At 44.0% G+C, this 27317-nt stretch overlaps 1 protein-coding gene across 3 annotated transcripts in view; it reads left to right on the forward strand.

The window, feature by feature from the left end:
- Positions 1-27317, forward strand: part of GOSR2 (golgi SNAP receptor complex member 2) — a 35437-nt gene that overhangs the window by 2568 nt on the left and 5552 nt on the right. For 2 of the 3 annotated variants that reach the window (XM_048829834.1, XM_075123725.1), the window contains exons 2-4: positions 7079-7143; positions 9780-9888; positions 23271-23403. In XM_048829834.1, coding sequence (XP_048685791.1) covers positions 7079-7143; positions 9780-9888; positions 23271-23403 — 307 coding nt within the window. Of the gene's footprint in view, positions 1-1690; positions 1756-7078; positions 7144-9779; positions 9889-23270; positions 23404-27317 lie in introns of all 3 variants that reach the window. The other variant, XM_048829833.2, reaches the window with a different exon arrangement.

A 27317-nucleotide genomic window follows, 5' to 3' on the forward strand; every position in this document is an offset into this window, starting at 1 on the left:
TCTTTTTAATCTGTCCTCATATGGAATCTGTTCTATATCCCTAATCAATTCTGTTGCCCTTCTTTGTACTTTTTCCCATTCTAATATATCTGTTTTTAAATGGGGTGACCAGAACTGCATGTAGTATTCCAGGTGTGGGCATACCTTGGATTTATAAAAAGAAAAGGAGTACTTGTGGCACTTAGAGACTAACAAATTTATTTGAGCATAAGATTTATAGTGTCGTTATGATATTTTCTGTCTTCTTATTGATCCCCCTCCTAATGGCTCAAAATACGCTCTTGGCTTTTTTGACTGCTGCTGCACATTGAGCAGATGCTGTCAGGAAACTATCCACAATGATGCCAAGATCTCTTTCTTGAGTGTAATCAGCTAATTTAGACACATCATTTTGTATGTATAGTTGGGATTATGTTTTCCAATGTGCGTTAATAGTAACACACATTTATCAACGCTGAATTTCATCTCCCCTTTTGTTGCCCAGTCACCCGGTTTTGTAAGATCCCTTTGTAACTCTTTGCAGTCAGCTTTGGACTTAACTATTTTGAGTAATTTTGCATTGTCTGCAAATTTTGCAAAATTTCAAATTTAATTTTGAATAAATTTATGACAACCTATGTTAAGGCCTAAATTTACTATAACCTATTCAAATAAAATAAATAAAAAATGAAGTAATATGTTTGCTGATGAAGTTTTAAAGAAAGTAAAACCACTGAACTGCATGCAGAGTTTGTGCTAAAGAGGCTTTTGACATCCATTTGCCTCTTCTGCAGGTGCAAAGAGAGGATTCTTCATTTCACCTTTTTCAGTTCATTTCAATGACTAGTTTGTTCAAAATGGAGAAACCATTTGGGAGATGAAAAAAGCAGGAAAGCTAGTTTTTCTTTTCCAATCTATTAATTAAAATGAGGTATGAGAGGATGAGATCTGCTTCTAAAATCTGGAAGCACATGGCAGTCAAAAGCAGTCAGTTCAGGTCACTAACTACTGATAATACTTTCTTTGTTTAATAAACCATTGGTTTTAAATGCAAAACATGTTATGATAAACTTACTTTTTTATGCATTTAGCACATTTAAGGTAGTTTTTATTTAACTAATAAAAACAATTATTCGGCCCTTTAGAACAAGATGTTTTAAAGAGGGACTTGAAGAAGCTCTGAGGTTGTGTAGAGTCTTAACTATCTTAGACCAGTTACTATGTCCAGTATCCCTTAGACATAAATGTTCCTATACTCTGAGGCCAGAAGGTGACAGCTTGATCATTTAGTCTGACCTGCATAGCACAGGCTGTAGAGCTTCCCCAGAATCATTCCTGATTGAGCTACAGCATATGTTTTAGGAAAACGTCCAATCTGTATTTAAAATAGCCAGTGATGGAGAATCCATCACAACTCTAGGTAAATTATTCCAATGATTGATTACCCTCGTTGTTAAATATGCCTTATTTCCAGTCTGAATTTGGCTAGCTTCAACTTCAAGCCATTGGATTGTGTTATATCTTTCTTTGCTAGATTGAAGAGCCTGTGACAAAAGGTTTTGTTCCACATGTGGGTACTTGTACATTGTGATCAAGCCATCCCTTAACCTTCTGGTTTTTAAGCTCAATAGATAGGAGGGGCTGAATCACTATAAGGCATGCTTTCTAATCCTTTAATCATTCTCGTGGTTCTTCTCTGAACCCTCTCCAGTTGGATTGTGGACACCAGAACTGTACACAGTATTCCAGTCGCAGTTGCACCTATGGAATACAGAGGTAGTGTAATCTCCCTGCTCCATTTTACTGCTAATAAATGTCTAATCTGTCTGTCTATGGAGGCTAGCTACTAAGACACACTGACCTTTGGCATCATATTAAATGTTCTTCCATATCCCTGAAATAGCTGAACCGTGATGCTCCTCACTGATTCCATAAGCAAGCTAGGACTTTGGACACTGTTACTGTGAGCAACGTTGGAATTTAGGGATGTAAAATAGTGATCTATTAACTGGTAAGCATTAATCTTACTGGTTAACCCAGCCTAACCGTTAACCTGCGGTCCGCCGCAGCAGCCCCAACCCCGGGCCAGCTGGAGCAGCTCCAGCCCCAACCCCAGCCAACCCAAGACTACACGGGCTGTGCCAGCCAGCCGGCCGAAGCAGCAGCAGGCTCCACTGGCCCCCTGCTGGCCAGAGCAGCCCCAGCCCCTCTCTGTTTAATTGGTTAACTGATATTATTTTAATTGTTTAACCGGTTAACTTTTTAAACAATATGGCAGCCTTTGTTTGTCCAATGAGCTCGGATTTTAAAGTTCAAAATTCGAGACAATTCCCTATGAAAAAAGATTCATTAAAAAAAGAAAATGAAGTCTCTGTTTTATTAGATAATTGCAAACTCATAATCAGCTGATTTATTAAGAGTATTCTTAATGTACATCATAGTGGTACATTATAATGGCCTATGGACAGCCTTTTGATGTCCCATAAGAGGCTTCCCTGAGAGTAATAGCATATCACCATCTGAATTCTTTAGCACAAGTCTTTTACATACATGGTGCTTGCAGCTTGTTGAGGCAGTGGTACAGAATGCTGAATTGGGTGTCTGGGACCTTCAGTGCTAAACGGGAAAAGAGCAAAGTTCTTCTCAAAACATCTGTTGGACCTAAATCAGGCTGAAAGACAATACAAAGAGTATGCAGTGTAGTTGTAGCCATGTCGGTCCCAGGATATTGGAGAGACAAGATAGATGAGGTAATATCTTTTATTGGACCAACTTCTGTGTGGCTCAGAAACTTTTCTTTCTCACCAACAGAAGATATTACAAGATATTACCTCACCTACCTTGTGTCTCTAATACAAATAGTAACTCAATAAGGAAGATTTCGGAGTAGCAGCCGTGTTAGTCTGTATCCGCAAAAAGAAAAGGAGTACTTGTGGCACCTTCGAGTCTAACAAATTTATTTGAGCATAAGCTTTCGTGAACTACAGCTCACTTCATTGGATGCATGCAGTGGAAAATACAGTGGGGAGCTTTTATATACACAGAACATGAAACAGTGGGTGTTACCATACATACTATAATAAGAGTGATAAAGTAAGGTGAGCTATTATCAGCAGGAGAGAAAAAATAAATCTTTTGTAGTGATAATCAAGGTGGGCCATTTCCAACATTTCCCCTTAACCCACCCAGCAATATTGTTAATGTATCCAGCTATACTCTTAGCCCAGCAGAAGAATCTGTCATATCTCATGGCCTCTCCTTCTGCCCCTCCACCCCCATGAACATGGTACACTGCTGTGGTGACCTAGAATCCTATTTTCGATGTCTCCGGCTCAAGGAATATTTCCAACACACCTCTGAACAGCGTACTAACCCACAGAGACCTTCCTACCAAGACTACAAAAAGAAGGATTCTGGGTGGACTCCTCCTGAAGGTCGAAACAGCAGACTGGACTTCTACATAGAATGCTTCCGCCGACGTGCACAGGCTGAAATTGTGGAAAAGCAGCATCACTTGCCCCATAACCTCAGCCGTGCAGAACTCAATGCCATCCACAGCCTCAGAAACAACTCTGACATCATAATCAAAAAGGCTGACAAAGGAGGTGCTGTCATCCACATAAATAGGTCGGAATATGAACAAGAGGCTGCTAGGCAGCTTTCCAGCACCACATTCTACAAGCCATTACCCTCTGATCCCGCTGAGGGTTACCAAAAGAAACTCCCTGAAAAAGCACAAGAACAAATCCTCACAGACACACCCCTAGAACCCCGACCTGGGGTATTCTGTTTGCTACCCAAGATCCATAAACCTGGAAATCCTGGATGCCCCATCATCTCAGGCATTGGCACCGTGACAGCAGGATTGTCTCGCTATGTAGACTCCCTCCTCAGGCCTATGCTACCAGCACTCCTAGCTATCTTTGAGACACCACTGTATTCCTGAGGAAACTACAATCCATCAGTGATCTTCCTGTAACACCATCCTGGCCACTATGGATGTAGAAGTTCTCTACACCAACATTCCACACGGACTACAAGCCGTCAGGAACAGTATCCCCAATAATGTCATGGCAAACCTGATGGCTGAACTTTGTCCTCACCCATAACTATTTCACATTTGGGGACAATGTATACCTTCAAATCAGCGGCACTGCTAAGGGTACCCGCATGGCCCCACAGTATGCCAACATTTTTATGGCTGGCTGAGAACAACACTTCCTCAGCTCTTGTCCCCTAATGCCCCTACTCTACTTGCGCTACACTGATGACATCTTCATCATCTGGACCCATAGAAAAGAAACCCTTGAGGAACTCCACCATGATTTCAACAATTTCCATTCCGCCATCAACCTCAGCCTGGACCGGTCCACACAGGAGATCCACTTCCTGGACACTATGGTGCTAATAAGCGATGGTCACATAAACACCACCCTATACCGGAAACCTACTGACCGCTATACTTACCTACATGCCTCCAGCTTTCATTCAGACCACACCACACGATCCATTGTTTACAGCCAAGCTCTGATACAACCGCAATTGCTCCAACCCCTCAGACAGAGACAAACACCTACAAGATCTCTATCAAGCGTTCTTACAACTACAGTACCCACCTGCTGAAGTCAAGAAACAGATTGACAGAGCCAGAAAAGTACCCAGAAGTTACCTACTACAGGACAGGCCCAACAAAGAAAATAACAGAACGCCACTAACCATCACCTTCAGCCCCAACTAAAACCTCTCCAACGCATCATCAAGGATCTACAACCTATCCTGAAGGACGACCCATCACTCTCACAGATCTTGGGAGACAGGCTAGTCCTTGCTTACAGACAGCCCCCCAATCTGAAGCAAATACTCACCAGCAACCACACACCACACAACAGAACCACTAACCCAGGAACACATTCTTGCAACAAAGTCCGTTGCCAACTGTGTCCACATATCTATTCAGGGGACACCATCATAGGGCCTAATCACAGCCACACTATCAGAGGCTCAAATAAATTGGTTAGTCTCTAAGGTGCCACAAGTACTCCTTTTCTTTTTATCAGAGGCTCGTTCACCTGCACATCTACCAACGTGATATATGCCATCATGTGCCAGCAATGCCCCTCTGCCATGTACCTTGGCCAAACTGGACAGTCTCTATGCAAAAGAATAAATGGACACAAATCAGACATCAAGAATTATAACATTCAAAAACCAGTGGGAGAACGCTTCAGTCTCTCTGGTCACTCGATTACAGACCTAAAAGTGGCAATTCTTCAACAAAAAAACTTCAAACACAATGAGAGACTGCTGAATTGGAATTAATTTGCAAACTGGACACCATTAAATTAGGCTTGAATAAAGACTGAGAGTGGTTGTGTCATTACAAGAAGAAAGAAAAGGAGGACTAGTGGCACCTTAGAGACTAACCAATTTATTTGAGCATAAGCTTTCATGAGCTACAGCTCACTTCATCGGATGCATTCAGTGGAAAAACATTACACAAAGTAAAACTATTTCCCCATGTGTATTTTCCCCCCTACTGTTCCTCACACATTCTTGTCAACTGCTGGAAATGGCCCACCTTGATTATCACTACAAAAGGTTTTGGTTTTTTTCTCTCTCCTGCTGATAATAGCTCACCTTACCTGATCACTCTCATTACAGTGTGTGTGGTAACACCCATTGTTTCATGTTCTCTGTGTATATAAAATCTCTCCTCTGTATTTTCCACAGCATGCATCCGATGAAATGAGCTGCAGCTCACGAAAGCTTATGCTCAAATAAATTTGTTTGTCTCTAAGGTGCCACAAGTACTCCTTTTCTTTTTTCAATAGGGAAGGGCTGGCTAGTCTATTATTCTGCTAGTGCTTTAGAAAAATCAGTAATAATATTATTGATCGTAAGTAATGAAGGGGCTAGGCTTGTGTTGCTCCCATTCCCATGTCCACTTGCTGAATGGTCATGTCACCTGAGCTGGCTTTTGGCTGTAGATTTTTGTCAATTTGTTTGATTTCACAGGAACTCAGTATTCAAGATAATCTCTTGTTCCCCCAGATCCAGAGCATTCCCATGAAACCAATAACTGAACGAGGACTAGATCTACCAATTCAATTCTCTGATTGTTTTAGAACACTTTTCAATGTCCATAAATCCACAATCAAGGAAGAAGGTCTTATTGGTTAAAAAAAGACCTGGTTGAGAGAGGAAGTGAAGGAAGCAATGAAAAGAATACATAACAAATGGAAGATAGGGAATGTTATTAGTAACAAATATAAATCAAGATTGGATGTTTTTCTAAAACATCTCCTCTAGGAACTATTTTGAGGCAGTTCTCTGGTCTGTGTTATACAGGAGGTCAGATGGTCACAATGGGATACTTCCTTAGATTCATAGACTGACTTCCTGTATCACACAGGCCAGAAAACATCCAATCTTGATTTGAAAATTGTTTTCCTCTTGATGGGTACAATCTGGGCTCCATTATGTATGTTTTTCCTAGTGGTGCTGAAGGGCAGAGCAGCAGTTCTCTCCTTTGACAGCTAGAACTTCCCTGTTTTTGCCCTTTTTGACCCTCTGGCCTAATATTCTTAGTCTTTCCAAAACAGGTGGTCTTGTTGGCAGAGCTAGTGGTTCCCACCATACCACTCACATTGTTTGTTTTGTATGTGGTTCTTGACACATACAAGGTAACTGTGTTGGCTCACTTTATGGAATATAAAGTGAGTGGGGTCTCTTGTTACTCTATTAACTTTGAGGAAACGTTCGGAATAACCTTTGTCAATTCAATTGGATTTTTACTCTGGTCTTTACCCCTTAAATACTGCTGTGACAGGTACATATTGAGAGGGAACTTTGGTTTCTGGACACTTAAGGTCTTCTTTGTGCCCTCACGCTCTTAGGAAAAGCTGTATGGTGTTTGCATTAGAATAATGGAAACCTAGTTCCCTTTCTGAATGGTTACTAGTTCTGAATGTTACGTTACACTATATATTTCTTAGTATTTCAAGTCTGCCACTTGTTTGTACTAAAAAAAATCTCTTTCCAGATTTAATAGCTGTTGATTGACTCTAATTCCCATTTCTTCCTTCTCTTCCTTTGATAGGCAAGTCCATGAGGTTCAGTCTTACATGGGTCATCTGGAGATCTCCGACAAGCAGTCAGTGCACTGTAAGTTAACAACTAAATAAGGCAACTCAACTGTTGGTGTGATCTAATGCAGTGGTTCTCAAAGCTGGTATGCCACTTGTTCAGGGAAAGCCCCTGGCGCGCTGGACCGGTTTGTTTACCTGCCGCGTCCGCAGGTTCGGCCGATCGTGGCTCCAGGCCAATGGAAGCTGCGGGAAGGGCGGCCAGCACCTCCCTTGGCCCGTGCCGCTTCCCGCACCCCCCATTGGCCTGGAGCAGCGAACCACGGCCAGTGGGAGCCGCGATCGGCCGAACTACGGATGCGGCAGGTAAACAAACCGGTCCGGCGTGCCAGTGGCTTTCCTGAACGAGCGGCGGACCAGATTTGAGAACCGCTGATCTAATGCTCATGGGTTGGGTTTCCTATTAGCATTTAAACTCAGATACTTTAAGATTCTATTAGCTGTTCTTTGTGAAAGGAGTTCAGTCTTTGCCTCCTGGGAATGAAGCAATGGTCCACATCACAAAACTAAAATCTAATTACTCAGTTCAGTTTTATGTTGGATTTAAATAAGGCCAAGGCTTTCTGAAGGATGGGTCAGAAAAAGACACGAATCCTAGTATTTTTTCAGTTAAGTTATCCTCCAAACAGCAGCTTTCCTATTATGAAAATCCTCATAATGGAGAGTTGATGTTTGGTATGGTTGTGCAGATCTGACGCTGCAAAAATCTGGAACTGAGGATGCCAGATATTTATGAGTGTGATTGCGTCAAGTTTCAAATTGTTTTCATTTTATATTGGATTGTTAATCCTTTGTAATATCTTTTTAAAGTAGTAAGATCTGACACAGGCTGATAGATTGACCCATTGTTCATCTAGTCCAGGAGTGGGGAACCTTTTTTTCTATTGGGGCCATTGACCCACAGAATAAATCAGTCACAGGCCACATACAGCCCCACAGGGCCATGGAAAGAACAGGAATCTTTGCACAGCCCTGAGTATCCTCAGAAGACTTGTAGCTCTCCCAGGTTTTATAGTATCCTATTGATTTTTATAGTTCCACCAGGCTTCCAAAAGGTCGAAGTCCTTATCTGCTGTGAGGCATTGCCTGCTTTCAGTTTTAAGTGGCTCTTGTTTCTGTAAAGAACATTTATAGTTCTTCTTGCTGCCCAGGTGCCTCTTTTTATTAATCTGCGATGTCAGTAGGGTTTCAGAAGTTTGTGTTCTTTTGCTGCCCTTGCTCTAGGTCAGTTGTGTTTTTTGTGTCCGACCCTTTATTAGATTCACAATTAACACTGTCTTTGATGGATGTCTGTCTGACATACGTGCTCCTTGGCCCCTGTCAGCTTTCCTCTGGCTGTTAGTTTAAACCTAAGTCAACACCTTTTTTATTTTATGTGCCACCGTCTGCTTCCATTTTGATTAAAGGAGGGGCCCCGTTCCAAAATGTATAATCTCCTCCTTTCCCCAAAAGCACCCTCTGCCTAAGAAATTGAAACCCCTTTTCTCTACACCATCGTCTCAATCATGCATTGAGATCTGAAGTTCCCTTTGCCTAGCTGAACCTGCATATGAAATTGGAAGCATTTCAGAGAGATCTACCACAGACCCCCTAGACCTAAGCCTTCTCCCTAGTAGTCTCAATTTAAGGAATTAATTCAGAGAAATCCTGTGGCCTGTGTTATACAGAGGTCAGGTTAGATGATCACATATGTCCCTTCTGGCCTTACAAGCTATAAATTTAGCTGCCAAAACCTCTTCTCTTTTATATCTTCCTAAATCATTGGTACTCTGATGATGGAGGTGAATTTCCTGACCATTACACTGGTGTTACAGATTTCAAAAATAAAGGTATAGAGTCAATTTCTGCCTCTGCAGGTGAGCGTGTGCAAACATACAAACTTGTACTTGAGAACTTGTTCTCGGGAGAAGTTAGGCAAATTCAGGTGTCTGCTTTTCAGAGTTTAATCTGTGTCAGTTTAAAGTTTGTGAAAGAGGGGAAAAATCCAGGGTTTGTTGCTACTTTTTTAAATGATAGTATCATCATTATGCCAGTAATTACATAATTAAATTAGATTGATGTGGGGCCAGGATTTTTGTATTTGTAAAACAGTAAATACACTGCTCCATAAATCCAGTGAGGCATACAGCACACGTTCTTGTGAACTTGAGGAATTCATGAGGATAGTGCTGGTCTTTTGGCTGAAGAGCAGGTCTGGAAACTGAGAGATCTGGGTCTTATTCTCAGCTCTCTCTGTATACTCTTATGCGAGTCTCCCTCTGAGCCTCCATTTCTGCTTTTGTAAAATGAGATGATAGGTTAATTAACCTATCTTGCAGGAATGATCTGAGTCTTTGAGATCTTTGACTGGGAAGTGCCACAGAAGTACACATTTTATTGAATAATTGACCCAGGGTTCATTGAGCCAAACATGCAGGTTCATTTTCTTTGTCTTAGTGTGCTCAGTCTGTGTTTAATTTCAGATGTTTTGAGGCTGTGGTATACAATAGAACAGATTTTTAGAAGTGTCTAGGTGTCTAACTCTCCTTGTTTTCAGTGGGAGTTAGGCACCTAAATATCTTTCCAAATCTGGACTAACGTGTCTCCAGTTCCTTAAGACAGTGCATTGTATATTTAGTCTCTTCCAACAACTTGTTTCCTTTTTTTTCCTTACAGTGGTAGAAAATGAGATTCAGGCAAGAATAGACAGAATATTCAGCAACCTGGAACGCCTAGAGATCCTATCTAGCAAAGAACCTGCCAACAAACGACAGAATGCCAAACTGTAAGTGCGTGCTTTCCTTTCCAAAGGATCTCAACTTTGTAATATTGAGCCTTCTTATCTCTATCTTTTAGTTAGTTAGTAACCATTATGCCTCTAGCATTTAGGGCAGCAATGAAGCTACTCCACTCCTGTCTGTTTCTAGCAAGCCTTTCAGTGGTTCCCCAGCTGTGCCCCAGGTTTTTCAGCTCAGCTTCCACAGCTCTTCACCATTTTGTTTTCAAGCGGCCTCATTTTCGCTTGCCTTCAGGTGTCTGTCTTATTGCTGTTCTGGTGATGGAATCAGTTTCCATCCAACGTACATGGCCAATCCGTCTCCAATGCCTTCTGGTAATGATGGTGCTCATATCTACTTGGCTGCACTGTGTGAATAGGTATTGGTTTGAGATTGTTCTGACCCAAAAGATACGGAGGATTTTTCTGAGGCAGGTTGTATGGAATGAAGAGAGTTTGGACATGTCATATTTTGTCATTCCCCATCATTCTGCACTATACAGTAGTGTTGAAAGTACGCAGCACTGATAAATCTTGAGTTCGGTTTTGGCGTTTTATTTTAATTATTTCCAGATTGCGCTTAAGCTTCTAAAGATGTTCCTGGCTTTATTGATTCTGTTTCGGATGTCCTGGCTTGTTGCACCACCCTGGCTGCTGCTGCCCGAGTATGTGAATGTTTCTACATTGGGGAGAATGTGATCCTCTATTCGTACTAGCGATGGTGAGGCACGATTGATTTTCAGTCTGATTTGCTGGCTGAATGTGTAGTCTAATAGTTTTTTTTCTTGTATGTGATGTTGGGTATGTGATAGGCTTTTGACAGCATTCACAGGACCAGCCAATAGTGCATTCTGCGGGCATATGGAAACCCTCTCCGTATAATCAACATTGTCAAAAGCTTCTATGCCAACTTTACACGCAGTGTTGATCACAGTGAGCTCAGTTTTGAAGTCAAAACAGGAGTACGTCAGGGGTGTGTCATGTCTGCAATCCTCTTCAACATTGCCATCAACTGGGTAATGTGGCGTACAACAGAAGATGTGTCAAGAGGCATCAGATGGACACCCTTCTCATCCCTTGAAGACCTGAATTTTGCAGATGATCTCTATCTTATAGGTGGTGGAAATTAGGTACAGAGGTGAAGCAACTTGCCCAAGGTCATACACCAAGTTTATATCAAAGATCGTGATAGAACCTAGGACTCCTGTCTCTGTTCTGTTCTGTACTCCACACTCCTGTCATGCTTAAAAAGAGCAGTGTTCTTCCATGAGAGATTTAGATGACCTTTGTGGGGTTGGGGAAGAGAATGACTTAATGCTTCGAATTCATATTACTTTATTGCCCAGTTTTCAAACTTAAGCACCAAAGTTTTTGGTCATATTGACATTTAGGTCCCAAACACCTGTTTTAGATACCGTAATACTGACTTATATGCTAGTTTGGCTGGCTGCCCCGTCTTAGGCAACCAAATTTGAAAAGTGTGCTATCCATATGTCTTAAAGTCTAGATGAGTTTATAAATGGTCAGGAACACTTGTGGGTTCTGCCTTTAGGTCTGTGATCTTATGAAAGAGAAACTTTTTTCCCCACTTAAATCTTTCTCCTCACTCCTTAAGAGTCATGCAACAAATGGTCTTAAGGGAGTCACCATCTTCAGAATGCTGCCCAAATGATATGTTTCAAAACAGGCTGGTTGTTACCTCCCTCTTACTGCTTTGGAATGTTACCCTGAGATCGGTATTTTTCTGAGAGACAACCTGAATGTGGAAGACTTCTGTGAGAGATTCTCCTCCAATTCAGAGGCCTCCTTTCTTACCCGGTTGATTAGGTGGCTTTGCTATGATTTGTGGTCTCTCAGGTTTTTATTTGAAAGAGTAACTCTTGTTCTTAATTTTCTGCTCATATAATGGTAATGAGAAGCATATCTCCTGTCTGATTGTAGTCAGAACTTTACACCTTTCTTTCTGTTCTATGAACTTTGCCACACACTTCACTCCAGTGCTGCTCTTCAACCTGTAGGGAACTTTGAAAACCCTAGCCTTAGGGAAAGGGCTTTAATAAAAGTTAGGCATTTTCAGAACCCTGTTCCATTTCACTAATGGTGAAATGATGCATTTGGATTCATGGGCCAAGAAGTAAACAAGAAAAACTGTTCAATTCCTACCTTCAAAAATCTATCTGAAACTGGGTTTTAAATGCTCGTCTGGAAGCAGTGTGGTCTAGTCAGGGAGCATGCCTGAGACAGCTCAGGGGTCCGGGTCTGATTTGCCACTGACCATGTCTACATCACTTCTCTGTTTTGCTGCACAACTGAGGCCCAGCAGGTATTATAATTCTTGGGTGTTGAGACTTCATTAATTGTTCTGTAATGTGCTAGATAAGTACAAAATACTATTTTTAAGCCTGATCATAGTGAATTTTTAATACCTATTCACACATTGAAGACCAAGAAAGGTTTCCTGGTTGCCTCCTGTTGCATTATAGTCTCTAAGGTGCCTTTTCTTTTTGTTCTGCTATAGTTAAGGTTGAGAACTCCTTTCTGTTTAAAGGTTGACTCCTAAGTGTTCTAAAATCCACATACTTACTCATAGTGCTCTGAAATTTGGTGTGCCTCACTGAGGAGCAGAGTAGGATTAGTGATCCAAATTTGAGGTGGTTTGAGCAAGAGGTTCCCAAGATACAGCCCCAGGACAAAATAGCATGTCTTAAGGCTGACAGCAACTTCTACCTTTGTGTGTGTGTGTCTATGTGTGTGCAGCCATAGGGATCACACGGCAGTTCTGATCGGGGCTGAAATGGTCTTGGTTGCTTGACATTTACACCTTACACCAGCTGGTGTATGGCACCCACTCCAACTTTGAGCGGACAAAATTGAAAACCGCATTAAAAAGTTAAGCAGACAGAATACCCAAGAGATTTGCTAGCCAGCCAGGACTTATAGGACCTGGGTGTTGAAGGGGGCACGTTACAGCTGTTGAATCTTAGCAACATCCAGGCATGGTAATTTGAACCCACCCCTTGGCAGAAAGCAGAAAATGAAATGTAGCTACACATATGCTGACCTGTGGGAGCCACGGCAGATGTATGTGAAGCTGTGGTTGTCCATGATTTCCCCCAGGGTGAAGTGGCAGGGGTAGGCATGCTGGCCCTGAGGCCATGTAGGATGCTGAGGGTGGGTGTAGGGAGGCACAGTGCTGCAATGCGACACGACTGCAATGGCATTCGAGCCCAAGGTTGTTGAACCTGGAGATCCATAAGAATATGCAGCATCTGAGTTTGATGATGGAGAAGCTCTGTTATGTTATGGTGTATCTCCCTCTCCTTTTCCTGAGCCTGTCTTCTGCCTGGTCTTTCCTTCTCTGTACGGCCTGCCATATTCACCCTCCAAGCCCTCTGTCAAGGTCTGATGCAGCACTGGCTGGAAGAGTCTTGCAGAACATGTCCTCCCACCATCCTCCTTTTTTCTCCTCCTTATCTGAGTCAGTCGTTCCACTTGTGTGAAGAGTCCCCTTCAAGGCTGAAGTGACCACAGCTAGATAAAACACACACAAGGTATAGTCAGGATAGTAGGAATGGAAGATGCAGAAATCCCCCCTTTTCTTGCTCCCCAAAAGTGTAAAACAAGATTAGAATATTGACACTTCTGCTTTGGATCCACTCTCAACTCAAGTTATGGTGAGTATGATCTGCCAGGGGTGTGGGAGCAGATGAGGAAATTGCTCGGTTGCATGAAACTATGAATGTAGGGCAATGGTACTGAATACTGGCACCATGTTCCACAGGCGCTGGTGATTTTAGTTGATATCTCACTCCTGAGAGTATCCAAGGTAGAGACAGCACAGCTGCTGCTGGCATTCTGAAGCTGCCTAGGCTTGTATGCCGCTAGTTAGTTTATAGCTGTCAAGGTTCCTCCCCCACTCTGAACTCTAGGGTACAGATGTGGGGACCTGCATGAAAAACCTCCTAAGCTTATCTTTACCAGCTTAGGTCAAAACTTCCCCAAGGTACAAAATATTACACCCGTTATCCTTGGAATGGCCGCTACCACCACCAAACTAATACTGGTTACTGGGGAAGAGCTGTTTGGACGCGTCTTTCCCCCCAAAATACTTCCCCAAAACCTTGCACCCCACTTCCTGGACAAGGTTTGGTAAAAAGCCTCACCAATTTGCCTAGGTGACTACAGACCCAGACCCTTGGATCTTAAGAACAATGAACAATCCTCCCAACACTTGCACCCCCCCTCTCCTGGGAAATGTTGGATAAAAAGCCTCACCAATTTGCATAGGTGACCACAGACCCAAACCCTTGGATCTGAGAACAATGAAAAAGCATTCAGTTTTTTACAAGAAGACTTTTAATAAAAAATAGAAGTAAATAGAAATAAAGAAATCCCCCCTGTAAAATCAGGATGGTAGATATCTTACAGGGTAATTAGATTCCAAAACATAGAGAACCCCTCTAGGCAAAACCTTAAGTTACAAAAAAGATACACAGACAGAAATAGTTATTCTATTCAGCACAATGCTTTTCTCAGCCATTTAAAGAAATCATAATCTAACACATACCTAGCTAGATTACTTACTAAAAGTTCTAAGACTCCATTCCTGTTCTGTCCCTGGCAAGAAGCAGCCTACAGACAGACACAGACCCTTTGTTTCTCTCCCTCCTCCCAGCTTTTGAAAGTATCTTGTCTCCTCATTGGTCATTTTGGTCAGGTGCCAGCGAGGTTACCTTTAGCTTCTTAACCCTTTACAGGTGAGAGGAGCTTTCCCCTGGCCAGGAGGGATTTCAAAGGGGTTTACCCTTCCCTTTATATTTATGACACGCCCCCCAAATCTCAGCTAGGGTGAAACACTGGCTGGGATTTCTTCCTGAACTCTAGGAAAAACAGAGTTAATAAGACATATGCATCTCTAAATATACTACCAAGTACAGAAAGACTAACAATATTTTCCACATCTCAAGGACGATTTTAACCAGTTGACTCTGGGAAACTTTCACGGGAGAGTGCATCAGCCACTTTGTTAGAAGCTCCTGAGATGTGTTGGATGTCGAAATCAAAATCTTGGAGAGCTAAACTCCACCGAAGAAGTTTTTTGTTAGTTTCTTTGACGGTGTGAAGCCACTTTAGTGCAGCATGGTCGGTTTGCAGGTGGAAACGCCGTCCCCAAACATATGGGCGTAGCTTTTCCAGAGCGTAGACAATGGCGTAACATTCTTTTTCAGTGACTGACCAGTTGCTTTCCCTCTCAGACAGTTTTTTGCTGAGAAACACTACAGGGTGGAATTCTTGATCAGGTCCTTTCTGCATTAAAACTGCTCCCACACCACGCTCGGATGCATCTGTGGTTACTAGGAACGGTTTGTCAAAGTCTGGGGCCCTTAGTACAGGGTCAGACATGAGTGTCGCTTTAAGCTTGTTAAAGGCCTTCTGACACTTTCCGGTCCACTGAACAGCATTTGGCTGTTTCTTTTTGGTTAGGTCTGTCAGTGGGGCAGCGATTTGGCTGTAGTGCGGTACAAATCGTCTGTAATAACCGGCCAAGCCTAAGAAGGATTGAACCTGTTTCTTTGACTTTGGGATAGGCCACTTTTGGATAGCATCCACTTTGGCCTGTAGGGGGCTGATAGTTCCTTGACCCACCTGGTGTCCAAGGTAAGTCACTCTGTTTAGGCCTATTTGACACTTCTTAGCCTTAACAGTTAGTCCTGCCTCCCTTATGCGCTCAAGGACTTTTTGTAGATGTTCCAGGTGGTCTGCCCAGGAATCCGAAAATATGGCCACTTCGTCAAGGTAGGCGACTGCATATTCTCCTAATCCCGCTAGGAGACCATCTACAAGTCTTTGGAAAGTGGCGGGTGCATTTCGCAGCCCGAAAGGGAGTACATTAAATTCATACAGCCCGAGATGTGTGATGAAGGCTGACCTTTCCTTGGCAGATTCATCTAGCGGTACCTGCCAGTACCCCTTGGTTAAGTCCAAGGTAGAGATGAACTGGGCCCGTCCCAGTTTCTCTAATAGTTCATCTGTGCGTGGCATGGGATAGTTGTCTGGGCGAGTTACAGCATTTAGCTTACGGTAGTCCACGCAAAAACGTATTTCCCCATCTGGTTTGGGAACTAGAACCACTGGAGATGCCCATGCACTTTCAGAGGGGCGGATTACACCCATCTGTAACATATCCTGGATCTCCCGTTCTATAGCAGTTTTAGCTTGAGGAGACACCCGGTAAGGTTGGACCCTAATTGGGTGAGCATTACCTGTGTCAATGGAGTGGTATGCCCGTTCAGTCAGTCCTGGGGTGGCTGAGAACGTTGGCGCGTAGCTAGTGCACAGCTCCTGGATCTGCTGTCGCTGCATACGCCCAAGGGTCATGGAGAGGTTCACCTCTTCCACACCACCAGCACATTTCCCTTCGTAGTAAACACCTTCAGGCCACTCAGCGTCGTCTCCTCCCTGGGCTGTAAACTGACAAACCTTTAATTCTCTGGATCGATTAGAAGAGCTGAGAGGCGGTGGGTTGCTCCGTGCCGCCGTCCAAGCTCTCTGGAGGCTTTCATCTGCTTCCTGTTCGGTCTGGAACTGTTCCCTTGATGCTGGAGACATCAGTTCCTCATGGGATTGTGGACCTAGGCTTGGTCCCTCTGGAAGCGATATAGGGGATGGAGCTGTTTCTGTTGACTGTGAACCGCTCTCCGCTGGTGCACTATGTTGGGATTCAGGCTCCGGCTGAGCCTCTTGGGTCGGGTTATCGGCTGCTGCCAGTTCAGGTTCGGTGGGGCCCTCTGGTGTTGAGGTTGCAAGTACTGGATTCAGTGCTGACACGGGGTCTGGTGTTGGTTGTTCGGCTGGTTCCGGTTCTGGGACTGGTTCCGTCTGGGTCTCTGGGACTGGATCCACTACTGCTGTTGCAGACATTGGCCTGGGGTCCAGGTCCATCACCTCTGACTGGGTCCTGATAGAAGTTTCCGGAACAGAGCTAGGCCTCACGGCTTGTTTAGCCTGGCTGCGGGTGACCATTCCCACCCTCTTGGCCTGCTTCACATGATTGGCCAAGTCTTCCCCCAACAGCATGGGGATGGGATAATCATCATAGACTGCAAAAGTCCACATTCCTGACCAGCCCTTGTACTGGACAGGCAACTTGGCTGTAGGCAAATTGAAAGAGTTGGACTTGAAGGGTTGAATCGTCACTTGGATCTCTGGGTTGATTAAATTGGGGTCCACTAAGGAAGCATGGATAGCTGACACTTGTGCTCCGGTGTCCCTCCACGTGGTGACCTTCTTCCCGCCCACACTCACAGTTTCCCTCCGCTCCAAGGGTATCTGGGAGGTATCTGGGCCTGTGGACCTCTGGTGTGATTCCGGTGCAATGAACTGTAATCTGTTGGGGTTCTTGGGGCAGTTGGCCTTTACATGCCCCAGCTCGTTACACTTAAAACATCGTCCAGCTGACGGGTCACTGGGGCGAGGAGGGTTGCTGGAGAACGGGGTGGTGGGACGATAAGGGGTCTGGAGGGTTCTTTGGGAGGTAGGTGGGGCTTTGGGCGGCCCCCGGTAATAGGGTGTGGTCTGGGGTGGTCCCTTCTGGTCTCCGCTCCAACTGCGACCAGTTTTCTTCTTCTCTGCCACCTCCACCCATCTGGCTCCAATCTCTCCTGCCTCAATTACAGTTTTGGGTTTCCCATCTAGGATGTATCTTTCTATTTCCTCAGGAACACCCTCTAAGAATTGTTCCATTTGCATTAGGAAGGGCAAATTTACTGGAGATTCAACACTTGCTCCTGATATCCAGGCATCCCAATGTTTTACAATGTGGTAGGCATGTCGGGTAAATGACATGTCTGGTTTCCACCTTAGGGCTCTGAACCTCCGACGAGACTGCTCGGGTGTTATCCCCATTCTGACTCTCGCCTTGGATTTAAACAGTTCATACTTGTTCATGTGTTCTTTAGGCATTTCAGCTGCCACCTCAGCTAAGGGTCCACTGAGCTGCGGCCTCAGCTCTACCATGTATTGGTCAGTAGAGATGTTGTACCCAAGGCAGGCCCTTTCGAAGTTTTCTAAGAAGGCCTCAGTATCATCACCTGCCTTGTAGGTGGGGAACTTTCTGGGATGGGAAGTGGTACCTGGAGAAGGATTGCTAGGGTTTGTTGGTATATTCTGCTGGGCCTTTATCCTCTCCATCTCCTCCACATGCTTCCTCTCTTTTTCCTTCTCCTCCTCCACATGCTTCTTCTCTTTTTCCCTCTCCTCCTCCACATGCTTCCTTGCCTCCATTTCCCTCTTGTGGGCAGCCTCTTGGTGTTGTTCTGCCTCCCTTTCTTGTTCCTTCTTCAGCTGCATGAGTTCTATCTGTCTTTCATGTTCCCTTTGTCTTTCCTCAGCCTGAAATTTGGCTAATTCGAGCTGTAGTCGAGCCGCGGATTTTGCCATTCTAACCTCTCTGTTTTTACTAACTTTACACCCGAGGTTTAGAAATAAACAAACAAAACTTGGCTGTAAAATTTTGCTGTGCTGGAATAGAATACCTATTCTCTGATAGTGATTGTCAGCCTACAGAAAAAGACAATTCCCTTGTCTCTGCTCTGGGCCCAAATTAAAGCAAAAAACTTCCAACTACTTGGAAACCTGCTTACCCAGCCCAAAGAAAAAGCAAATGGGTAGAACACACACCCCCTATTTACTTTTAGGAAGAAAAGAAAAAAAAACCTGTGGGTTGGAAGACTGTGAATTTCCCTGCAGGAGTTAAGTACCCTGCCTCCAGGCAAAGAAAACCTGCAATTCACAAGATAATCCCCTTTTGTCTCTGCTTGGCCACAAGCAGAGAGAAACCAAGCTGCTTTCAGTTTCAAAGCTGCTTTCTGGACTTTCTTTCCAAAGAAAAAAAAATTTCCTTTTTAAAATCTGTATTTCTAGTTCAAAAAATCTCAACTGGATCTCAAATGATTTCAGGTTAATCCCACCACTGTGCCACCATGTCAAGGTTCCTCCCCCACTCTGAACTCTAGGGTACAGATGTGGGGACCTGCATGAAAAACCTCCTAAGCTTATCTTTACCAGCTTAGGTCAAAACTTCCCCAAGGTACAAAATATTACACCCGTTATCCTTGGAATGGCCGCTACCACCACCAAACTAATACTGGTTACTGGGGAAGAGCTGTTTGGACGCGTCTTTCCCCCCAAAATACTTCCCCAAAACCTTGCACCCCACTTCCTGGACAAGGTTTGGTAAAAAGCCTCACCAATTTGCCTAGGTGACTACAGACCCAGACCCTTGGATCTTAAGAACAATGAACAATCCTCCCAACACTTGCACCCCCCCTCTCCTGGGAAATGTTGGATAAAAAGCCTCACCAATTTGCATAGGTGACCACAGACCCAAACCCTTGGATCTGAGAACAATGAAAAAGCATTCAGTTTTTTACAAGAAGACTTTTAATAAAAAATAGAAGTAAATAGAAATAAAGAAATCCCCCCTGTAAAATCAGGATGGTAGATATCTTACAGGGTAATTAGATTCCAAAACATAGAGAACCCCTCTAGGCAAAACCTTAAGTTACAAAAAAGATACACAGACAGAAATAGTTATTCTATTCAGCACAATGCTTTTCTCAGCCATTTAAAGAAATCATAATCTAACACATACCTAGCTAGATTACTTACTAAAAGTTCTAAGACTCCATTCCTGTTCTGTCCCTGGCAAGAAGCAGCCTACAGACAGACACAGACCCTTTGTTTCTCTCCCTCCTCCCAGCTTTTGAAAGTATCTTGTCTCCTCATTGGTCATTTTGGTCAGGTGCCAGCGAGGTTACCTTTAGCTTCTTAACCCTTTACAGGTGAGAGGAGCTTTCCCCTGGCCAGGAGGGATTTCAAAGGGGTTTACCCTTCCCTTTATATTTATGACAATAGCAATGGTGCCTGCTGAAGTTCTCGCCACCTGGCGTGAGAAAGTGTCCTATCGCGGAAGAAGAAATAAGGTAGCCCTCCCTTGAAACCTTTTGGGAGAGGATTGTAGAGTACCTCCAGAGAAGTTTTATTGAGATCTCTCAGGAGGATTCAAGGGACATCCCCGTGTCCATAAACAAACTGTTCTGCATGGCCCCTGCTGCCAAACTCTGCAGGGGAATGAAAAGCAGTTAGCAACACTCCCTTCCTTTATTGTACCACTACCTCTGCTGATGTGAGTAAATTAATGAAAAGTTGAAATCTCTGTCCTGTTAATTTGGGGGTAACCACCCTTGCAATGGAAATTTTATTTACAAACTTACCTGACGTTCCTTCCCCTGCACTGGGCTCTCCTGTGCTTGACTGGCTGGACTGCCATGGCGTCAAAAACCGGTCCTGGCTTGCTATACAGCTGGATCCCCTGGTCACCTGTCCCCCACACTCCTCCTCTTCCTTGTTCACCTCCTTGCTGTTCCCAGCAGGGGCCTGTGACTTGAGCTCCTTGGAGAGATCCATGGTGGTGTGTGGGGTCGTGGTGGGGGTCTCTGCCAAGTATGGCATGCAGCATGTTGTAAAAGTGGCATGTCTATGGCTCTGCACCCAACTGATTGTTGGCCTCCCTGGCCTTCTGGTCTGCCTGCCGCAGCTCCTTGGCTTTCACATGGCGCTGCTGCTACTCTCTGTCATACCCCTTCTCTGGCATCCCCCGAGCAATCTGCTTGTAGATGTTGACGTTTCTACGGCTGGTTTGGAGCTATACTTACTTGCACAGCCTCTTCTCCCTATAGGCCTAAGATGTCCAATATCTTTTGTCTACTCCAGGCAGGCACATGTCTGGATCGTGTAGCTGGCATAGTCAGCTGGGCATTTGCACACAACAGTAGACTGCTGCTCAGCTGGACAATCAGGAAAAGGCATTTCAAAAATTCATAGGGGTTTTTAAGTGGGGTGGGGGTGGGGTGTTCCAGTCTTTATGACCCCTGGGCACTGGGGCTCACAATTGTGACCAGAGCAGTCAGTATCAGGCATTGTGGAATAGCTGCTGGAGGACTGTTAGGGATCACATAAGTAACGCAGTGTCTACGCTTACACTGTGTCAACTTCCATACATCGACCATGGTTTTGCGCCACTCGGGGAGATGACGTTACTATGTTAGCGTAACGGGGCACTTACAGCAGTGGGAGACAGATTTCAGTATAGACATGCATAACTAGATGTAAAACGTATTATGTCAACTTTGTAGTATAGACTAGGCCTCAGTTTTCCCATCTGTACAATGGGGATGATAATGTTTCCCTCCTTACAGTAAAGTTCTTTGAGAACTATAGTAGCATCTCAGCTGCAAACCTACATAACTGCCTCAGTGACCACTAACTTCTACCAACATTTCTCTTTCTGTTTAAAAAAAAAAGAAAAAACTAGGAAATTCATTGACAAAATACTTGGATAACGCAAAGTTAAGATTGCCTGCTGGTTTCTCATGCCCTTCCAGAATAAAATAAAGATCTTCTGTTCGATTTCTGCTGCATACAGGGAAGCAAGATTTGGTACGTTTCTCTAAATAAACACCTTGTATCAAAGGAAATACTTGACTCTAACATTGATTTCTCTTCCTAGCTGAAATAACCCACAGGACCCCAAGTTTTGACTAAGTGCTTAGGTTAGAAAGGGGTGACACAGACAACACATGAGGAAAAAAAGAAAGTAGTATCGTCTCTGTAGCGCAGACGGGGAACTAAAGCACAGCGATTTGCTGACCAAAAAAATTAATGCAGATTTAAGGTTGCCTGGTGGTTTCTTGTGCCCTTCAAGACCAGAAAACATAAACTTTTGAAAATCAGTCAATGAAGAGCTAAGGTACATGCCCACACAACCTTAACTCTGCTCCACTGAAACTGGCAGTAGCCACTGGGAATTACCTGCATGTACTCCAGCTGCATTTGCTGTGTTAGGTGTAACTGTATTGAATGGGATTAGCTGGAGCAGCTTGGCAGAGCTCTGTTCCAGATATGAAGCAATCTGGAGGGGCGGTGCCCCTCTGGGTGTGTGTGAGCCCCTCTACCTGACCCCAGGGTGTGTGAGATCAAAGAAAAGAGGTGCATGTGTACCTTGAGAGATCATGTACACCTCATTACAGGACTGCATTGAGTATAAAATGTTGGGGTCTAAATTAGCTGTTACCACTCAAGAGAGAGATCTTGGAGTCATTGTGGATACTTCTCTGAAAACACCCACTCAATGTCCAGCAGCAGTCAAAAAATCTAACAATGTTGGGAATCATTAAGAAAGGGATAGATAATACTACAGAAAATATATTACCTCTATATAAATCCATCGTATGCCCACATCTTGAATAATGCAGTATGTGGTCGCCCCAACTCAAAAAAGATATATTGGAATTGGAAAAGGTTCAGAAAAGGGCAACAAAAATGATTAGGGGTATGGAACAGCTTCTGTATGAAGAGAGGTGAATAAGATTGGGGCTTTTCAGCTTGGAAAAGAGACCACTAAGTGGGGATATGATAGAGGTCTATAAAATCATGACTGCTGTGCAGAAAGTAAATAAGGAAGTGTTATTTACTCCTCATAACACAAGAATTAGGGGTCACCAAATGAAATTAATATGCAGCAGGTTTAAAACAAACAAAAGGAAATATTTCTTCACACAGTGCACAGTCAACTTGTGGAACTCTTTGCCAGAGGATGTTGTGAAGGCCAAGAGTATAACAGAGTTCAAAAAAGAACTAGATAAATTCATGGAGGATAGGTCTATCAATGGCTATTAGCCAGGATGGGCAGGGATGGTGTCCTTAGCCTGTTTGCCAGCAGCTGGGAATGGGCGACAGGGGATGGATCACTTGGTGGTTGCCTGTTCTGTTCATTTGCTCTGGGGCACCTGGCATTGGGCACTGTCGGAAGACAGGATACTGGGCTAGATGGACCTTTGGTCTGACCCAGCATGGCCTTTCCTATGAGTGTCAGTAGCAGGGCATGGGATGGTCTTGCTATGGAGATTGTCAGCAGTTAGATGGGAGATGAGTGCAGTCTGTAGTTTTAATGAAGGGTAAGTGAAAGTATCTTGTTAGATGGCATCAAGCGCATAAAAATGAAGAGATTGTAAAGGGCTTGGAATTGTAAAATTTAGCAGTGTGGTGTTTGAGTGTAGAGCAGGTGTAGGCAGCTCCTGTTTAATACCGTGCAAAGGCAGAGTGCAAGTATGTGTTATGAGCATGTTGAAGCATTGCTCAAAGAGGGCAGAGTGTAGGTTGTGTGGGTGTGTAACTTAAGCAGATTGTATTTCCTGGTTTTCACGTTTGCTGAATTTGATATTCTGGAAGAGCATGAGATACCTCTGGGTAACCTTTACTCTGCATTAACAATGTGTTTTGTCAGTGAATTTTCCTTGGGTTATCATCTTTTTCTCATTGATCCTTTCTAGCCGAGTTGACCAGCTGAAATATGATGTCCAGCACCTGCAGTCAGCACTGAGGAACTTCCAGCATCGCCGTTACAATCGGGAGCAGCAGGAAAAACAGCGAGAGGAGCTCCTGGCACGCACTTTCACTGCTAATGTAAATATCCCTTGAGCTTCCTTTATATCAAGGTTTGGGGAGGAGATGGAGTGGAGGATACAGGATTAGACCATAAAGCAGGGGTGGGCAAACTCCGGCCCGCGGGCCGTTTTAATCTGGCCCTCAAGCTCCAGCTGGGGCGCGGGGTCTGGGGCTTGCCGCGCTCCAGCCGAGGAGCAGGGTCGGGGGCCGCTCCATGCTGCTCCTGGAAGCAGTGGCATGGCCCCCCTCTGGCTCCTACACGTAGGGGCAGCCAAGGGGCTCCGCTCTGCACGCTGCCCCTGGCCCAAGCACCATCTCCGCAGCTCCCATTGCTCGGGAACCACAGCCAATGGGAGCTGCAGGGGCGGTGCCTGTGGACGGGGTAGTGTGTAGCAGAGCCCTCTGGCCGCACCTCCACGTAGGAGCCGCAGAAGGGACATGCCACTGCTTCTGGGAGCCGCTTGAGGTAAATGCCACCCAGAGCCTGCACCCATGAGCCTCTCCCTTCACCCCTGCCCCAGCCCTGATCCCCTTCCCACCCTCTAAAAACCCCTCTATCCTGGAGCATCCTCCTGTACCCCAAACCCCTCATCCCCAGCCCCACCCCAAAGCCCACACCCCCAGCCAGAGCCCTCACACACACCCCCCCCCGCACCCCACTCCCCAGCCCGGGGCCCCCTCCTGCACCCTGAACTCCTTATTTCTGGCTCCTCCCTGGAGCCTGCACCCTCTCCTGCACCCCAAGCCCAATTTTGTGAGCATTCATGGCCCGCCATACAATTTCTATTCCCAGATGTGGCCCTCAGGCCAAAACGTTTGCCTCCCCCCTGCCATAAAGCATCTGCTGCGAGATGATGCAAATGTTTATGAAAGTAGAAAAAGAAAACACTGGATTTGGATGTAAGGCAACTTTTTAAAAGCAAAGTCAAAACTGTAAAATGGCAAGCACAAAAGAGAGAATTTCTCTAGAAAGAACCACCCCTGTTGTGCTTTTTGTAGTGATTCATAGATTCAGTGGCCAAAAGAGATCACTGTGATCTAACCTGACCTCTTGCATAACATGAGCCATAGAGCCTTCCCAAAATAATTCCTGTTTGAACTAGAGCAAATCGTTTAGAAAATCATCAAATCTTGATTTAAAAGTTTCCAGTGATAGAGAATCCACCATAAACCTTGGTAAATTGTTCCAATGATTAATTACCCTCACTGTTAAAAATGTAAAGGTTATTTCCAGTACAGGAATATGAGAGTTTATGTAAGCACTCCACAACACAGATAGGCTTTGAAATGTCCTTTAAAAATAGCATTTGAGCTGCATTCTGGTTGGAAAGTGGTATCATTTAACAGTGTATTTTACTTACCTCAGTGCCGGTGACTGCCAGTTATTTCTCATCTGTCTGGGGTAAGATTGTGCAGTTGGAAGAGTGTTTCTGTGCAGAAGCTTTTCTGATTCAAACAAGAATTAGGTGGAAACAGACTTAAGTTTGAGTCTGGGGTCCCCTACCTCCCTCTGCCATAAGCATAACTTTCTTGCAAGATGGCAGCTGCCTTTTAGTCTCAAATGCTGCTTTTAAGTGTTAAATACAGTTTAGTTCTTAGCTTCTACATGGTGAGAATCTACTACCATGTGAACACACAGAGAAATTCTGCTCTGAACAACAGAGTTAGGTCAAGCTGCCAGATTTCTGTTCCTTCGAGCCAGGACCAGTAACTTTTTTCAGACAAATAAAATACCATTGATTTTTCCTGTCCTCGTTCACTATTGTAAAGGGAGGTCAAGCAAAACAGAGGCCTGAGCTGTTAAATTTTCATGACAGTTGTGCCAAGGCCAAAGTAAATGCACCTCTCGAGGATTTAGCTTTTTGTTTGGCCATCCCAAAGTTATAGATGGTTGTCCCATTGAAGAATGCCAACTTGAAATGTAGTCTGTTTTTAAAAGTTACAGTTTTGGGTGCTATGACTTCCATTGAGTTCCCCTGCAAATTCTTATATCTTTACAATTGCATTTTCCTAACATTGATTTTTCTCTCCCTGGTTTTGTGAAAAATCCACAGAAGAGGAAACTGACAATAGAGTGACAGTAACACTACCTGTACAAAGGGCTGTCAGATGCAAAATGTGAACTGGAATATGGAGAGATTGTTTTCCTCTAAACTTTTTCAGTTACATGTTCAGTGAGACTTTTAACAACACATTTTTAAAAAGAAAGTTCAGGCTATCGCTTTTAAAGCTCTAGCCTGTCCCTTTAATTCACAAATAGATAAAATTCTTGGTTCAGCTGCAGCACTTACCTTTTGGGACTCTAAAGTCCCTGAAAATTCGATAGTTTATGATCTACATAATTCTGCGTTTTCCTGTTACCCATAGTATTGTATTTTATGCGGTCGTGTTAAGCAAAACTGTGTGGGATAAGTATATAACCAAACTGAATCAAGCTCTTTAGGATGGAAAATGGGACTCTTGAAAACTATAATATTGTTTGCGACCTTTTGTTTGATTTACAGATATTTAAATTTCATCTTTATCTTAAAGCTTCTACTGCACCATCCTGTAGAAATAACATGATTTTATCGTATTAGCATTATGCTGTTGTCCTAATTAAAGAAGAAAAAATTAGGCTTATGCCCTCTTCTTGATGATTTGTAATGTATAAAGGTGGCCTGAAAAATTTCTTGCATTGGAAATTAAGGTAGTTTTGCTCCGAAGCGTAATGGACTCATGGGATAATGACAATCCATGAGACTGATCACTGAGCGATTTGCAGTTGGACTCTTTCTTCAAAGCCATGAACACTTAATTGAAGTCCAGTGCCTAATAAATGTTTGGTATAAGGGATGCCTTTGCTAGTCAACGGCCCTGCTCTTCATAGAATCATAGAATCATAGAATATCAGGGTTGGAAGGGACCTCAGGAGGTCATCTAGTCCAACCCCCTGCTTAAAGCAGGACCAATACCCAACTAAATTATCCCAGCCAGGGCTTTATCAAGCCTGACCTTAAAAACATCGAAGGAAGGAGATTCCACCACCTCCCTAGGTAGCACATTCCAGTGTTTCACCACCCTCCTAGTGAAAAAGTTTTTCCTAATATCCAACCTAAACCTCCCACTGCAACTTGAGACCATTACTTCTCGTTCTGTCATCTGCTACCACTGAGAACAGTCTAGATCCATCCTCTTTGGAACCCCCTTTCAGGTAGTTGAAAGCAGCTATCAAATCCCCCCTCATTCTTCTCTTCTGCAGACTAAACAATCCCAGTTCCCTCAGCCTCTCCTCATAAGTCATGTGTTCCAGTCCCTTAATCATTTTTGTTGCCCTCCGCTGGACTCTTTCCAATTTTTCCACATCCTTCTTGTAGTGTGCAGCCCAAAACTAGACTGAGTACTCCAGATGAGGCCTCACCAATGTTGAATAGAAGGGAATGATCACGTCCCTCGATCTGCTGGCAATGCCCCTACTTATACAAATAATTTGAACTCCCAAACTCTGTCTCCATTGACTGAAGAGAACCTCAGCTGAAATTAAACCCCCTTTTTCTGGTTGTTGTTTCTTTATAGCCAGAAGAAAAGTGTGGTCAAATGATGAGCATGTTTAAAGCACCTTCAGCACCATATCAGTGTATCACTGTGATAATCATCAGAATCCGCTCTGGACAAGTGTGATGCCACAAGCCTACACAATAAAGCCACAGGGCATTCTCAGGGGTCCATGTTATTATTTAGTTCTTACATGTTACACTTCCCATTAGAGTGAAAAGGGGTGATGCTGTTGCCATTCAGAGTACAAGGAAGCAGCTGGAACAGTCTTCCCATACCCACTTTTTACAGTGCCACAAGGGATGCTGTTTTTAAAACAGGATGGGAGTGCATGATCTCTCTGTCATGGTTCACTGTCTATTGCCTGGCTTGTTTTTAATCTGCCATATGTCCAGAGA

Source organism: Caretta caretta, chromosome 27 (genome assembly GCF_965140235.1).
Source record: "Caretta caretta isolate rCarCar2 chromosome 27, rCarCar1.hap1, whole genome shotgun sequence".
Lineage (NCBI taxonomy): Eukaryota > Metazoa > Chordata > Testudines > Cheloniidae > Caretta > Caretta caretta.